This window comes from Mustela putorius, unplaced genomic scaffold, assembly GCF_011764305.1.
Source record: "Mustela putorius furo isolate JIRA1106 unplaced genomic scaffold, ASM1176430v1.1 tig00000430_pilon_pilon_pilon, whole genome shotgun sequence".
NCBI lineage: Eukaryota > Metazoa > Chordata > Mammalia > Carnivora > Mustelidae > Mustela > Mustela putorius.
The window spans coordinates 19,595,000-19,612,191 of NW_025421377.1; the positions used below are offsets into that span (position 1 = coordinate 19,595,000).

Below are 17,192 nucleotides of genomic sequence, written 5' to 3' on the forward strand. Positions count from 1 at the left end.
TATGGAAAGAACCTAGATGTCCATCAACAGATGAGTGGATAAAGAAAATATGGTGTATACACACACACACACACACACACACACACACACACAATGGAATACTGTGCAGCCATCAAAAGAAATGAAATCTTGGCTCTTGCAACAATGTGGGTGGAACTAGAGGACATTATACTGAGCATGATAAGTCAATCAGAGAAAGACAGTTTTCATATGATCTCCCTAATATGAGGAATTAGAGAGACAGAGTGGGGGTTTAGGAGGGTAGGGAATATAAACTGAAACAAGATGGGATCAGGAGGGAGACAAAGCATAAGAAACTCCTAATCTCACAAAACAAACTGAAGGTTGCTGGGGCAAGGGGGAGAATTGAGAGGGTGGTTGGGTTATGGACATTAGGGAGAGTGTGTGATACGGTGAGTGCTGTGAAGTGTGCAGCCTGGCTATTCACAGACCTGTATCTCTGGGGTAAATTATACATTATACGTTAATAAAAATAATTAATAAAAATGAATATTTAGTAATCCCTCCTATTGACAAAGAAAAAAGTTGTATATAAATACTTCTGTTTAGTAATGCATAGATAATGTCTTGATGTAAATACAAGCATAGTTAATATTACTTACATAGGAGAAATATGAAGCCCATTATCATTCATTATATATAGTTTTGTTCTGTTCCCATTTTTTAGCCATTTGTATTAGTTATTTTTATTATGAAATTGAGAATGAAGTTATACTCATGATGATTCAGAATTCCCTGATAAAGTCAGGTGGGAATGCAGGATTGAAAATCAAGAAAAGTGCATACAGCAAACAGACAAACAACCCTGTTAATGATGATAGAATTAAAAATTTTCCAAAGATTCTAAGGACTACATTTATTTCATAATATTTAAATACAGAATCTTATACCTTTCCCCTGTTATGCATACCATGACAAATGGCCTGAAAATTTATTGATTAGAACTGGGAAACATCTCAAATTATTAGGATATATTTATCTTTCTATGTATTGCATTTATTTCTGAGAATAGAATTGAGGCCAAAACCCTGTCTTCTTTATTTTAAATCCATACAGCACTACACACTGCCTACACTCAGGTAGTGCTTCCTGGTTCTTAAATTATTTATGGTGAAATCAGAATAGTATAAATTTAAATCATGTATAAAGCTAAGGATTTTAAAAACGGATTCCTTTGAATATTAGCTTGTGAAACAAAGCATCTATTGGAAATTCAGTGTTATGGACTGACTTGTGTTCCTCTAACATTCATATGTTGAAATCTGATTATATTTTGAGATAGGCCCTTTAAAGTCAGAATAAACTCTTAAATTCAGATGAGGTCCTAAGAGTAGGCCCTAATCCAATATCACTGGTCTCCTCATAAGAAGAGGAAGAGACACTGGGTTTATGCATGCACAGAAGGAAGACCATGAAAAGATATAGCAAAAAAAAAAAAAAAAAAGAGAGAGAGAGAGAGAGCGAAAGGTAGACCACATACAAGCTAGGAGCATGGGCCTCCAGAGAAATCACCATCTCTGGCAACACATTCCTTGGTCTTAGACTTCTAGCATCCAGAACTATGAGAAAACAAATTTTTGTTGTTCATGACAGTCTGTGGAATTTAGTTGTGGCAGACAGCAAACTAATATAACCAGGGAGTTAAGTTAGTCAATATTTCTAATACCCAACTTTTGCTTGTCAGTTCATGTTTCTTCATGATTCTCAAAAACAGTTGGAGTAGAAGCCAGCCTCAGTTGATCAAATGAGAGTTATATATATAAAACTTGCAAAGCAAAACCATTCTTTATTGAAAAAGCAAGCAATTAAAAGTAGAACATGTATTGTATAATTAGTGAAGTAAAAAAATGCTGTCTTTCAACAACTCAAGCTATAAACTTTTTTAGCTTTCTATTTAATTTTTCAGGTGTCTGTGTAGTGCTTCCTTAGGAAGTATAAAACATCTAGAAAACTTTTCAGTATGACCAGCTATGATGAAACAGTTCACATAAGACTTAGTGAAGTTTCATCCCACTATTATGAGAGAGATAAGAATGGCAGGGACTCTGATCCAACAGAAGAGTAATATACATTTTGAATAGTAATCCATGAATCTCAAAATTCATGGGTCAAAGTTCCAAAACCATATGCCAAAGTAATGTAGTTCAGGTTTCAGCTTATTACTGGAATCAGGCAAGGATATTATCTTACTCTTACAACAAACATTACACTTTTTTTGATTAATAAAAAGCCAAAGCTTCTCCGCTATGAAAACTCAGTATACAAGACTTATTTGTGATATCCTATATCTGATTTAAAAAAATAATCTTCCATTAGACTGGCATTTATTAATGTGTTTTATATTTTGTTTTGCTTTGATAAGTCTATTATGTATTGAGGTATCTTACAAAATGGTTAGATGACTGTAAAAAAAAAAAGGGTGAACATGACAATATCTTTCTTGCCTCTCCCTCCCAATTAGTTATTGATAATAATAGTTCATGGCCATCACCTACAAAGTTTTACATGGGCCTGAAATTTTTAAGACTTTACATTTTCCTAGACTTTTATTAAACCACCTAAGTTTCTTTACAAAACTACTTTATAATGAAAAGCTATCTCTTACCTAATGCTTCACTGTAAAACTGGTCCCAAACCTGAGTGTCCAGTGGGTGGATCCAGAAGTTAATGAAGATGGAAAACATTATATTTTTTACCCTTTGCAGAAAGGTCATTCTGTCTGTTAGTCCTGCCATGGAAACAGGCACATAGGAAAGTGGAGTTGGAAGTTTCCCACAGTATTGCTGCACAGTATCACCTATAGAAAACTTCAGTGTGTACACAAAAGGGACTTTCAGTAACTCAGCAATCAGCTCTCCACAGGGTAATTCAGGATCTATGACCATGACATCATAGTTGGTTTCCTGGAGCTTCTTCATGAATGAATTGTTGTAGACTACACTCTCACAGATAAGTTTTAATTTTCCAGTTATCTGAACAAAGAATTCTTGCAGTTTTATGGCTGACTGCCATTGTGACAATGTTGGCATAACATTAGCAGCCATGTCTAAAAAAGCATTCAAATTTTCTTCAGCCTCCTCTTTGTTATATGGCATAGAGATTACCTCAAATTTCAATGTGGAAGACTTGCTGTAATCAATGATGAAACTCTCTGGAGAAACCAACACAGTCACTTCGTGGCCCCTTTCCGTGAGCTTCTCCAGAATAATCCTCATATTGAGCCAATGGCTCATGTCACAGGGCCACACCAGGACCTTCCCACAAAATCCACAACTAGCACAGCAGAGCTGGAGCAGTACAATTGCTGAAATCCATTTCTTAGACACCATGACAGCAGTTCCCTCACACACTGCTCTACAGAGGTTAAATGTTTGCTGGGCATAGAAGGGAAGAGGCAATTTAGATACAGATCAAGTTAAAAATTAATTTCTAGAGTTAGGAGATGACTATGCATAGAGGACTTTGTCAATGTTGTTGACAGGGCAGAGTACTACAGAATATTTGTTCAGGAGGAGATATGAAATATTTAAATATTTTGGAGGAAATGACTGCAGCATTATAGGAGTTAGTTTTAAATATATTAAAATAAAAATGATATATTTTAATTGTCGATTTTTAAATATAATAGAAAAACTCATTTAATTATGTCTAGTATATAATACGGTATATCTTGTGGAACATGATGACTGATAATTTGGGGAAACAAATTGTAGGTATTGACATAAAGTTGGTCACATGCTAGTATATAGATAAGATGGATGCATCACATAATAACAGGAAGAATATGCTAAATATGGTATGGTACAGCATTTCAGGGCCCCAGAAGATGCTGTCACTCCAACGTGAAAAAAAAATCACACAAAGCTTCAGGATGTAGGGTGCATTTTACCTGAGACCAGAAACAAAGGTGAAAATAGGAGCATTTTGAAAAAGAATGGAAGAAAAGGAGAAAATGAATGCTGATATGGAAATAATGGCCATTTAGATATACAGTTATCAGTTCAGTATGTTTAGAGTGAACAATACGGACAAGGAAAATACTAGTTAAAACAGAAGAGAGTCTTGAATGCTATATTTTGGGTTCAATTTTAACTTCCACAAAGAGGTATAATAAGATTTACAAATCAGGTTTGAAAAATGATCATATGTGTCCTATAAGGAAACTATTCTAGCTTCTAAATGGGATTTGAGTGGTAGAGAAAAAAACAATGTGTAATGAGCTAAAAGTAAATATTAAGAAAGCAAGGTCTGATGAAAGTATCAGGGAGACTATAATATTGGTTTGTGAATGGAAAGCATAGAATGATGGCCCTATGATTGATGAAAAGTGAGAGACGACTTGTAATTAAACAATGAGGAAGTGCTCAGTTTATAGTTTGAGCAACCCGAGTATGATAATGACTAAACAAAACTGTTCTAAATGAACAGTAGTATGGAATGATTTTTGACCTGCAGTGTATGAGTTAATAATTGGACATGTCTGTGGAAATACTGATTTTTTTTCTTGTGAACACTAAAATCTGAAGGAAAGGATAAAATTTAGAAATACAGATTTTGCGTGCAGTCATCCATCTATATTTAGGGGCGCCTGGGTGGCTCAGTGTATAAGCCGCTGCCTTCGGCTCAGGTCATGATCTCAGTGTCCTGGGATCAAGCCCCACATCTATATTTAACCCCGTTTCAATTCCTCTACAAATCCTTTAATAATTCATACTTTCAAGAAGCAATTTTTATGAAATGATCTCACTGATATGTGGAATTTAAGAAACAAGGCAGAGAGGATCATAGGGGAAGAGAGGAAAAAATAAAACAAGATGAAACCAGAGAGGGAGACAAACCATAAAAGACTCTTAATCTCGGAAAACAAACTGAGAGTTATTGGAGGGGAGGAGGTGGAGGAGGACAGGTGGTGGGTGATGGACATTGAGGGTGGTATGTGTTGTGGTGAGTACCATGTGTTGTGTGAGACTGATGAATCACAGACCTGTACCGCTGAAACAAATAATACATTAAACATTAATTAAAAGCAAACAACAAACAAAAAGAAACAAATAAAAAACAATTTTTAACACACAGTTTATGCCAGTTTCTGTACTGTGCACAGGGCATAAACAAGAAAGATCACTTCCAGTTCAAAATGACTTCACAGATTACTGCAGAAAACATCAGTTAAACCTGTACATATTCTACAAACATGAGGGAGATAGATCTTAGATGGTCAGGATGAATCGAGGAGGGCAAGTAGAAGGAGGTTGCTTGGTGGAGGAGGAAAATGATGAATCGATGCTTTAGCTAAGTCTTTAAGAGCGGTATTTAGCAAGCTGAAAAATATCACTAGGAAGTAAAAAAGAACACTAATGTATCTGTGTTCTAAAAAGTATGACGGAGCTAGATCAATGTTATGTTCAATTACATAATTATATCAAAGTACTTGACAGGGATGAAAGACTTGCAGATCCCCTTACCCAAGAATTCGACACTGCCACAGGATGCAAACAGCAAGAGGTTCTTTATTGTTACGCAGGCGCCTGTGGGTGGTCAGCAGGACATATTGAAATTTTAAATCCCTTGAAAGTTTTGCTGTGTGCTAAAGAGAAGATCCAAAGTAGAATTGTTTAGAAGATGCAAAGATAAATCCAGGGTCAAATTTCCAATCAGCCCTGAACAATTAGAATTTGTTTATAAGGAAACAAGTCCTTATGACTACGAACCAACAAAACCAACAGAAACCACAAATATTAACACAGTGATTTGAAATATTACTATTATTTGAAATAAAATATAAAGTTATTTTGTTCAATATGTTTGAGTATGAAAGCAAAACCTGAAAACATAAGCAAGAAACAAGAGTTTAAAAAGAATTAAAAAAAAATTGTGAAAATTTGCTAAAGAGCCAAAGAGAATTTCTAGAAATTACAAATTCAACAAATGAAATTTTAAGAGTAAATTAGACACAACTGTAGAAATAAACAGTAACCCTGAAGATAAATCTAAAGATATTATTCAGAATTACGTTCTGAATAAAAAACATGGAATAGGAAATATGATAGAACAGTTAAGAGACATGGAGAATAGACTAATATCCAAATCCAGTTGTTGGTTTGACCTATCTGGTGTCTCCTTTCTCAACTTCCTTTCTACTCTATATAGTAGTAAAGCTGGTCCCTTTTCGGCAACCAGCCTACACAGCTAAGTCTATATTTAAGTTCTTTCAACAAAATCTCCCAGTTTCTTTTATTTTCTTATAATCATTTTAGGCACAAAAAAGTTACAAATGAAGTATAGAGATTTCCATATATCCCACAGTAATTATTACTATGGTATTTGCCAAATGATGATTTACTATTTTCATTATTCCTTCTGTAGTTGTTAATTGGAATTTTACCATAAAGGTTGGCAAAAATATGTGTAAATATATGATTTGTATGATTTGCATAATCTCACGGTAACTCCCTACAAGATATTTATTAATCACATAGGAAAGTTTATAAGAAACACCATCTTAACGAAGTGATCAGAATTATTGTTACTAGGACTAATCTATCTATATTATGTGCCCCTGATATGCCACACTGTAAAGCACACAAGATTGCTTCTGTGGTATTCTTACCAAAAATGTTAACCTCACTCTAATCATGAGAAAATATCAGAAAAAGCCAAATTAAAGGATATTCTAGAAAAAAATAACTAGCCACTATTCTTCATAAGCAAGAGACAAAGAAACACTGTGGCCACTGCCAGTTTACAACTCTGCACAGAGAGAAACAAACTTTCAATTTATATATAGAAAGTATTATGAATTATAAATATTATATATAATATATAGAGAAATGTTAAAAACTAATGCTATAAATGTATAATACTATGTTTGATATAAATAATATTACATGTATTATGATTTAAGATGTTATACCTATGTACTGTCTTTTAAGTTGAACATATGTATATTTAACTATATATATATTATATAATATATAATACCACTTTATATAGATAGGTATGTTCCAGTTTAAAAAAAAAAAAAAACTCTATTGGGGCACCTGAGTGGCTCAGTCAGTTAAATGTCCTACTCCTTTTTTTTTTCTTTTTAGTATTTTTTTTAGTATTTTATTTAGTATTTTTATTTAGTATTTTATCTATTCATTTGACAGAGAGAGAGAGAGAGAACACACACACAAGCAGGAATGGCAGGCAGAAGAAGAACACAGAGAACTCCAACATGGACCCTGGGATCATGACTTGAGCCAAAAGCAGACATTTAACCACTTAACTGATTAAGCCACCCAGGTGTTCCTTAAATGTTCTATTCTTGATTTCTGCTCAGGTCATGATCTCAGGGTCATGAGATGGAGCTCCATGTCAAGTTCCATTTTGAGTGCAGGGCTTGCTTAGGATTCTTGCTCTCTCTTTCTCCCTCTTCCTTTCCCCCCTCTCTAAAAACTAAACTAAAATAAAATACAATTTAAAAAAAACTATCAACAACACCATTATGAATATAGATGTACACACGTATATAATACTGATGATTTGGGAATCAGAAAGTCATAAGAATAACAAGTAAGCCATTATGAATAATTTAGTAAAACAATGCAATTCATGATTTCAATGTCAATTTCTTTGTAAAATGTTTCCTCCATACTCCATAATCTTAAATATGTAAGTAGAGCAAATATTCCAAATACAGATGGAACTATTGTATTTTAATTTCTTTCCCAGATTTAAATGTGATTTTGAGTAGATATTGAGGATTATATAAAAAAAATGAGCTCAAATAGTACCTAATGAGTTGGAACTTTTATGAGACTTTATTCTAGTAGAGGCTAAACTTTCTCTTTGTTTTAAAGAGGATTTACCAATAATAACAGCTTGATCTACACATGGACATTCCTCTTGCATTTTTTTCTCCTATACTTCTGAGGCAGCTGGAATGGAACCACATGCATCCAGATCCTTACAAAGTTTCCTTTTCCCCAGGGGTGTTTTGGGTCGTCTTAACTCCCCATGATTTTCCACTCCCACTTCCTTCCATTACAGTCATGCTAACAATATTAAAGCTACCCTTGTCATTTCTCTAGGACCATAAGCCATCCTTTTCTTGCACCACTACTGTGCCATCTCCTACTTTTGACAATCTTCTTTAGAGTTCTGCAGATTTTATGATATTTGCTTTTTCCATTTGGAGTTCCTACAAATCAGTTCAAGTATTGATCTCCCTCATTCTAAGTAAAAAAATTTATAAACAGTTAATTATGGGATAAGCATCTAAAAAAACTCCAAGAAAATGCAAATAAAATGATAGATTTTCAATAGTTAAACTGATTAAGAAATTAAAACCAGTGGTTATAGCTGAGTTGTCAAGGACATATTAAAAATCTACACCTCAAATATTTTCTCTGGTTAGTAGCATGGTATTACTTAGGACAAAACCATGAATACAATCCTATAGCTGGGAGAAGTCACTCAAGAACCAGTACTGCAATGCACACACACCAGCACACACAATTACAATACACACCAATTAGGCATATATCTATGTGCAAAATTACTACTTTGTGGTGTTTACCAAAGAATCCATGACTAAGTGACAGAATACTACCTAAACACTATTAATAACTGGCACGGGCTTTCTGTTTGGGATCCCTCACTCCACAGTAATAGAAAAACAATATAACTTTCTCTACTGTTTGCTTTTGAAGGTATTTATTATCATTTTCCACTCAGGAAAAGAAAATTAGTGTTACCTGATTCGATATAAATGATTTTTTTTTTTGTCTTCCCATTGACTTCCTTTTTTAAAAACAGGGAACTAAGGCTTGAGTTAATCCTAGAACCACAAGGATTTCTATAAGATATTTAGTGAAATTAGTTGTGTGGACTTTGGGAATAAATAGACCTATGTTTATGTATTACGCAAAATGATGTTTATGAATAATACAATTTTTAAGCTTGTATTTCATTATCGATAAAATGGAGTTGATGATAATATTTTATTAGAGTACTGTGAAAATCATAATAATAACAAATGTTTAGAAAGGTGCTTCAGTGGAGGGTTAAATAAATCATCATAGATTTAAATACTAAACTGAAGGTTGTGCCACCTGAAACCCATCCACAGATTAACCACTTGGACATTGATTTTGAGAAATAGATTAATGACATTTACACATTCCAATGTATAACAGAATTCATAATATTATTTCAAACAATAGTATTATTAACATAATTATAAAATCAATAAAAATTGATGGATAAGAAAAATATGCTTAGTATGGAAAAAAGAAATTAAGACTGAAAGCTAGATGTTGATTTTTATTTAGCTGGCTGAGTTTGGAAAGATGTGGAGAAAATATCTAGAAAAATGCAAAACTTAGAGTTTAAAAGGAACAGTACATATAAGATGATTTTTAAATTTTTTTAAAGATTAAGTTTTTATTCAATTCTAGTTAGTTAACATACAGTGTAATATTAATTTTACCTGTACAATATAGTGACTCAACACTTCAATGCAAAACTCAGTGCTCATCACAAGTGCCCTCCTTAATCCCCAGCACCTATTTTACCCGTCGCCCCAGTCACTTCCCCTTTAGTAACACTTAGTTTGTTCTCTAGTCAAGAGTCTGTTTCTTGGTTTGTCTCTTTTTTTTTTCTTTCTTGCTCATTTGTTTTGTTTCTTAAATTCAACATATGAGTGAAATGATATAGCATTTGTCTTTCTCTAACTTATTTCACTTAGCATATTACTCTCTAGCTCCATCCATGTCTTTGCAAATGGCAAAATTTCATTCCTTTCTATGACTAATACCCTATTGTGTAGATACACCATATCTTCTTTATCTATTCATCAGTTGATAGACATTTGATTTGGCTATTATAAGCAATGCTGCTATGAACATCAGGGTGCATGGATCCCTTTGAATTAGGATTTTGTTGTTGTTCTTTGGGTAAATACCTAGAAATGTAATTGCTTGATTGTAGGGGAGTTCTATTTTTAACTTTTTGAGGAACATCCATACTGTTTTCCAGAGTGACTGCACCAGTGGATTCCCACCAAAAGTGCAAGAGTGTTCCCTTCTCCCTATGCTTGTCAACTCCTGTTGTTTGTTGTGTTGTTGATGTTAGCCTTTCTGACAGGTGTGAGGTGGTATCTCATTGGGTTTTTATTTGTTTTGATTTTTTTTGATTTTTTTAAATTTTTGAATTGTTTTGATTTTGATTTGTTTTGATGAGTTTTGATTTTCCCTGATCATCAGTGATGTTGAACATTTTTTCATTATGTCTGTTGCCCATCTAGATGTCTTTGGGAAAATATCTATTCAGGTCTTCTGCCCATTTTTTAACTGGATTAGTCATTTTTTGGGTACTGAGTTTCAAAGTTCTTTTTTTTTTTTTAAGATTTTATTTATTTATTTGAGAGAGAGACAGGGAGAGAGAGCATGAGTGAGGAGAAGGTCAGAGAGAGAAGCAGACTCCCCGTGGAGCTGGGAGCCCAATGCGGGACTCAATTCCGGAACTCCAGGATCATGACCTGAGCCAAAGGCAGTCGTCCAACCAACTGAGCCACCCAGGCGTCCCTCAAAGTTCTTCATGTATTTTGAATACTAACCTTTTATCAGATACATCCTTTGCAAATATCTTTTCCCATTCCATAGGTTGTCTTTTAGTTTTATGCATCATTTCCTTCACTTTGAAGAAGCTTTTTATTTTGATGAATGCTAATAGTTTATTTTTGCTTTTGTCTCCCTCGCCTCAAGAGATATATCTAATAAGAAGTTGGTATGGCCAATGTCAAAGACGTTACTGCCTATGTTCTCCTCTAGGATTTTTATGGTTTTCTGTCAGTTTCATTCTTTTGCAGGTCGCTGTCCTGTTTTCCTTCCACCTGTTGTTGAAGAGACCTTCTTTTTCCCGTTGGATATTCTTTCCTGCTTTGTCACAGATTAATTGACTATATAGTTGTGGGTTCATTTATGGGTTCTCTATTCTGTTCCATTGATCTATGTGTCTATTTTTGTGTCCGTGCCGTGCTGTGTTGATCTACCATTGTATCACACAGAATCATTTCATTGCTTTAAAAACCCCTGTGCTCTTTCTATTCATCCTCTCCTCCCCCAATCATTGACAGACACTAAAACTTTACTGTCTCTATTCTTAATCTTTTCCTTGATATCATACCATATGTAGTCTTTCCAGGTTGGCTTCTTTCACTTACTCATATACCTTTACAGTTCCTCCATGTATTTTCATAGCTGCTATCTCATTTCTTTTGGGTATTGAATAATATCTCATTTTTTCCTGGATCTACCACAGTGTATCTATGTATTCACCTACTGAAGGACATGGTGGTTGCTTCCAGTTTGGGCAATTATGCATAAATCTGTTAACACATCAGTATGCAGGGTTTCCTGTGAACTTTAGCTTTAAACCTTCCTGGGAGAAATGCCAAGGATCATAATTCCTAGATCATATAGTAAGATTGTTTAGTTTTGTAAAAAAATGCCAAACATCCTCCAAAGTGACTGTACCATATTGCACTCCTACTAACAATGAATGAGAGTTCCTGTTATTCCACATTCTCACCAGCATTTGCTGCAGTCTGGGTTCCAGATTTTGGCCACTCTAATCAGTGTGTAGTTGTAGCTTATTAGTGTTTTAATTTACACTTCTCTAATGACAAACAATGTGGAGCATCAATTTATGCATTTATTTGTCATCTGTCTATCTTCTTTGATAAAGTGTCTGTTCATGTCTTTGACCCATACTTTAATTGGGCTATATATTTTCTTATGTGGAGTTTTAATAGTTCTTTTTACACTTATAACTGTTCTTTATCAAATATGTCCTTTGCAAATATTTTCTCCTAGTCTACATATTGTTTTCTTATTCTCTTGACATTGTCCATCACAATGGGGATTTTTAATTTTAATGAAGTCCAGCTTAAAAATGATTTCTTTCATGGATTTTGTCAGAAGGGAAGACAGCATATTACAAAGTTAAAAAGAACTACGTTTGTCAGGTTAATGAGGCACATGTATTTAAAGTGTAGAATTTTTTTCCTCATAATTAGAGGAATTCCTTCCTAATCTATAAGTAACATCATTCTAACATTGTACCATTAAATTGACAAGTGGATCAAAATTTTTTTTCAAATTTTTGTTTGAAATATTATTTTCATGAAACATATAGCATGGGCAGGTATCTAATTTCTATTATCTTTACTAAGGGCTAGAAAACTGTGATACACCAGGGATCCAGTATTTCTTTGGATGCCCCATTGTCAAAAGTTAATAAAAAGCGTGCCAATGGGGAACCTTGGTGGCCCAGTTGGTTAATTGTCATGATTATGTCCCTCTTCCTCTGCCTTTATCCCCCCATCTTTCTCCCTCAAAACAAAAACAGATGGCCTTTGTGTTTTCCATTTTTAATAGTGTCCAAATGGTCTGAAATTTCATATTTAGTGCACATTTATTTTATCAGTGAAATATATAAGCAGTAAAAGGCCTGAACCATACAGAACAGTTGGTCTGATCTAAAAATACTAAATTCTAAAATCAATTACTAATTTTTAAAGAAATTCATGAATACTATACGAGATACTCAATTATTACTTTTCATTTTCTTTTTTTCTCTTTTATATAGGTATCCAGTGCAGAAGAGGCATTTTATTGAAATTTCAAGCATCTTGTTACAGTATTTAAGATTATTAGATGGAATATTATTTTCCTAGAGAATGATCTTTCCTAGAAAGCAAACTTTTTAGTAGTATCTTGGAAGATGCTGGGAAAGGAGAGCTAGTCTATCCATTGATTTTTCAGAAATATTTAAAAGGTAACAATTTTCCTGAAGAGTAAAAAATCATGTATGTTGGAAATGCATATATAGATAATATATATAAGTGGATGCAGGAGTGTTGTAGCTATAAAAATGAACTACAGAGGAGGGAATGAATTTATTGCTCAAGATTTCTCTTGGGCAATAGATTTCTCCAAGAGAGAGAAGTTTCTGCTTTACGAAGCAAAGAATTTGTATATGTTTATATTTGTATCTGGGTATGATATTTACAGGCCCAGATACTACTCTGCAGAATGTGTTGGAGTGTATAATGTTTTCTGCATGATAAAACTTATGTCCATGAACTTTGGTCATATCAATTAATCAAAGCTAATGTCATAAGCAGATCTGCCAGAGGACCTAACTATTACAGGCTCATGAAAGTTAATTGTTAATTTCTATGTATCTTTCCAAGCTGGTTATTGTATTACCAATAGCTTGAAATTAGTCAAGGTGGAAGGAATTACACCACAGATATTAATAAATGCTATACAAAAGTGTTTTTTTTTTCTTTTTATACCACAGAAAGCCAATTGTTAAACATTTACGGCCCATCACTGGATACAAATGTGCAAAAAAGAAAGTGCATATGTAGAGGTAGAAGCAAAGTAGAGATCCAAGATTTAACAAATGGATTGCCTCAAAACTATAAGTCTTTTTGCTCAGTGAAATAAGTCAAGCAGAGAGAGTCAATTATCATATGGTTTCACTTATTTGTGGAGCATAACAAATAGCATGGAGGACAAGGGAAGATGGAGAGGAGAAGGGAGTTGGGGGAAATTGGAAGGGGAGGTGAACCATGAAAGACTATGGACTCTGAAAAACAATCTGAAGGTTTTGAAGGGGTTGGGGGTGGGAGGTTGGGGGAACCAGGTGGTGCGTATTAGAAAGGGCATGGATTGCACTGGGTGTGGTGCAAAAACAATGAATACTGTTAGCTGAAAAGAAATTTAAAAAAATAAATATTAAAAAAAAACTACAAGTCTTTTTATTAGTTATCTATTATCAAATGACCAACTATCCAAAGCCTTATCATCTTAAAACAACAACTTTCTATTTACCTCTGACTCTGCTCACAATTCTAGTCTAAGTAGAGCTGTTATGGGCTGACCTTTTTCATGCACATGTGAATCTGAGTCATCAAAGGGCTAGCTGATACTTGAGGTCATCACATGAGTATTTTGCAATTGTTTTTCTCATATCTTTGTGGGTAAATATCCTGAGTTGTGAATCCCTCGCCGTTTAGTATGCTAGAAGGTTAAATCACAGGACGAAAAGTTGACAGCAAAATGTGTGGACTTTGAGGACATCGTGCTAAGTAAAACAGGTTAGGGAAAGATAAATACCATATGATCTCACTTATATGTAGAATCTAACAACAACAAGAAAGAAAATAAAACAAGCTTATGTATACAGAGAATTGCTGGTTGCTGGAGATAGAGGTGGGTGATACAGGTAAAAGGAGTCAAAAGCTCCAAACTTCCGGTTATTTAATATGCAATACAGTATAATTAATTATAGTCATCATGCTGCATGCCCCATGCATGCTGTAATGTACAGCATGGTAACTATAATTAATAATACTGTATTGCATATTTGAAACTTGCTAGGAAAGTAATTCTTAAAAGTTTTCATCACACAAAGAAATTCTGTAACTATGTATAGTGATAGATGTTAACAAGACTTACTGTGGTGATTACTTTGTAATATATGCAAATATTAGATCATTATGTTGTATACCTGAAACTAACATAATGCTGTATGTTAATTATACCTCAATTAAAAAAATAAAAGTAAAAATTTTTAAAAATTTAAAAATTATACAGGGCCAGAATTTGGTCTATGGAATGTTCTTTCAAACCTTATAACTCTTTTAAAGGAAACTTGACAGAGATTTTCTCAAATTTGGCAATAATCTTGAAAGTTTACCTGACATGACCCAAAAGCAAGTTATAAAGCAGAAAATTTATTTCTTTAATTATCAACAGTAAAAAATAAATTTTGATCAACCATGCTAGAGAACAGGTTGAATTATCCTTGTTCTCTATAGAATATAGAATTATATAAAATGTCATGTGAATAAGACAATCAAAAAAATACTCAGCCAAATAAGTTATGAGAAAAGGTCATAAAGAAATGCCAGGAAGTGGGGCATCTAGGTGGCTCAGTGGGTTAAAGCCTCTGCCTTCGGCTCAGGTCATGGTCTCATGGTCTTAGGGTCCTGGGATCGAGCCCCACATCAGGCTCTCTGCTCAGTGGGGAGCCTGCTTCCTCCTCTCTCTCTTCCTGCCTCTCTGCCTACTTGTGATCTGTCTGTCAAATAAATAAATAAAAATCTTTAAAAAAGAAAAGAAAAGAAAAGAAAAGAAATGCCAGGAAGTAAATTTAAAATATGATTGTTTTGGATTTTGTGATGCTTATGGTATTTGTCAGTTTTTATAAAATCAATATCTTGTAATGGTTTCTTATTCTAAATAAGTATTTCCATTAATATATAGATTTTTAAAATGTCACAGAGCAGTGAGAGTAAGTTGCTTGGAAGAGGCGACTTGCATTACATTCACTAAAGTCATATTGGCCAAGCAAGATGAATAGCCAAGACCAGAGTCAGCATGACAGATGACTTCATATGGGAATGCATTACATGGAAATCAGAAAAATCATAATAAAAAGGACCTTTAAAAATGAAAAAGAGTAGCTATAAAGAAGATACTTAAGGGGCATCTTGTGGTTCAGCTAGTTGAGCAACTGTCTTTTGATTTCACCTCAGGCATGGTCTCATGGTCATGAGATGGAGCCTTGCATAGGTCTCTGAAGGGAGTCTGCTCTAAGTAAATACATTTGACAACTTAAGGGTAGATGAAATTATATTATCTATCTATCTATGTATCTATCATCTATCTATTTCTATCTATCTATCTATCTATCTATCTAATCTATCTATCATCTATTTAACATTAGCCAAAACTGAAAGAAGTCAAAAAAGAAAAAGTCTAAATTTTAAGAAGTATATATATTACCAAACACGCTCCTGAAATAAATCCCTCAACTCAGAATATTTTACGGAAAAATATAACAAGCCCATATCTAACATCATCCACAATGGTGAAAGATTGAAAGTTTTTCCTCTAAGACTAGAAAGCACAAGAATACCAACTCTCATCCTTATTAGCATTCCTGTTCAACATAGTATTGGAAGACCTAGTAAAAGCAGTCAGAGAAGAAAAAGAAATAAGACACCTGTGTTAGAAAAGAAGTAGTAAAATTTTCTCTGCTAGAAGATGACATTTTATACATAGAAAATTTTAAAGACTCCACCAAAAATCCGTTAGAACTAATGAATGAATTTAATAAAGCTGCAGGATACAAAATCAACATATAAAAATAAGTTGTTTTCATACACTAACAACAAAATAGTAATAAAATTAATTTTAAAAATTATTTTTATCCTATTTACAAAACAGCACCAAAAATAATAAAATGCTTAGGAATAAACTTAACTAATAAAATGAAAGATCTGTACATGGAAAAGTTTATTATTTTTTAATTTTAATTCCAGTATAGTTAACATACAATGTTATATTAGTTTCAGGTGTACAATATAGTTATTGAACAATCCTATATATTACTTAGTGCTCATCATGATAAATGTACTCTTAATTCCCTTCACTTATTACATTCATCCCCCCATTAATCCCCTCTAGTAACCATCAGTTTGTTCTCTATAGTTAAAAATCTTTTTTCTTTTTTCTCCTTTTTCTTTCTTACTTTGTTTTTTTAAATTCTACATGCAAGTGAAATCATATAGTATTTGTCCTCTGATTAACTTATTTCACTTAGCAAAAACAAACAAAAAAAACTTATTTCACTTAGAATTATACCTTCTAGATCCATCCAGATATTTGCAAATGGCAAGATTTCATTCTTTATCATGGCTGCATAACATTCTAGCGTGCGTGTGTGTGTGTGTGTGTGCGCACGTGTGTGTGCATGTATGCGCTTGTACATGCATTGTGCACATGCCCACACGTGTATGCCACATCATTTCTATCCATTCATTTATTAATGAATGCCTGGGTTGCTTACATAATTTAAAATAATGCTTCGATAAACATAGGGGTGCATATATTTTTTTGGATTAGTGTTTTCATATTTTTTGAGTAAATACCCAGTGGTGGAATTATGGGATCATATGGTAATTCTACTTTTAATTTTTTGGGAGACTTGCATTCTGTTTTCCACAATGGTTATGCCAGTTTGCTTTCTTATTAACAATGCACAAGAGTTCCTTTTTGTCTACATCCTTGTCAACAATTTTTTCTTGTGGTTTTGATTTTAGCCAT

At 33.6% G+C, this 17,192-nt stretch overlaps 1 protein-coding gene across 5 annotated transcripts in view; it reads right to left on the minus strand.

Annotated features, from left to right (window-relative positions):
• The window catches only part of LOC101691729 (UDP-glucuronosyltransferase 2A1), a 60,850-nt gene that overhangs the window by 25,041 nt on the left and 18,617 nt on the right, over positions 1–17,192 (minus strand). Inside the window, exon 1 of one of the 5 annotated variants that reach the window (XM_004766335.3) lies at positions 2,627–3,378. The exons of the other annotated variants lie outside the window; for them this stretch is intronic. Within the exon in view, the coding sequence (XP_004766392.1) occupies positions 2,627–3,350 (724 nt within the window). The 5' untranslated portion in view covers positions 3,351–3,378. Of the gene's footprint in view, positions 1–2,626; positions 3,379–17,192 lie in introns of those variants that run through there. 5 annotated transcript variants of the gene reach the window in all.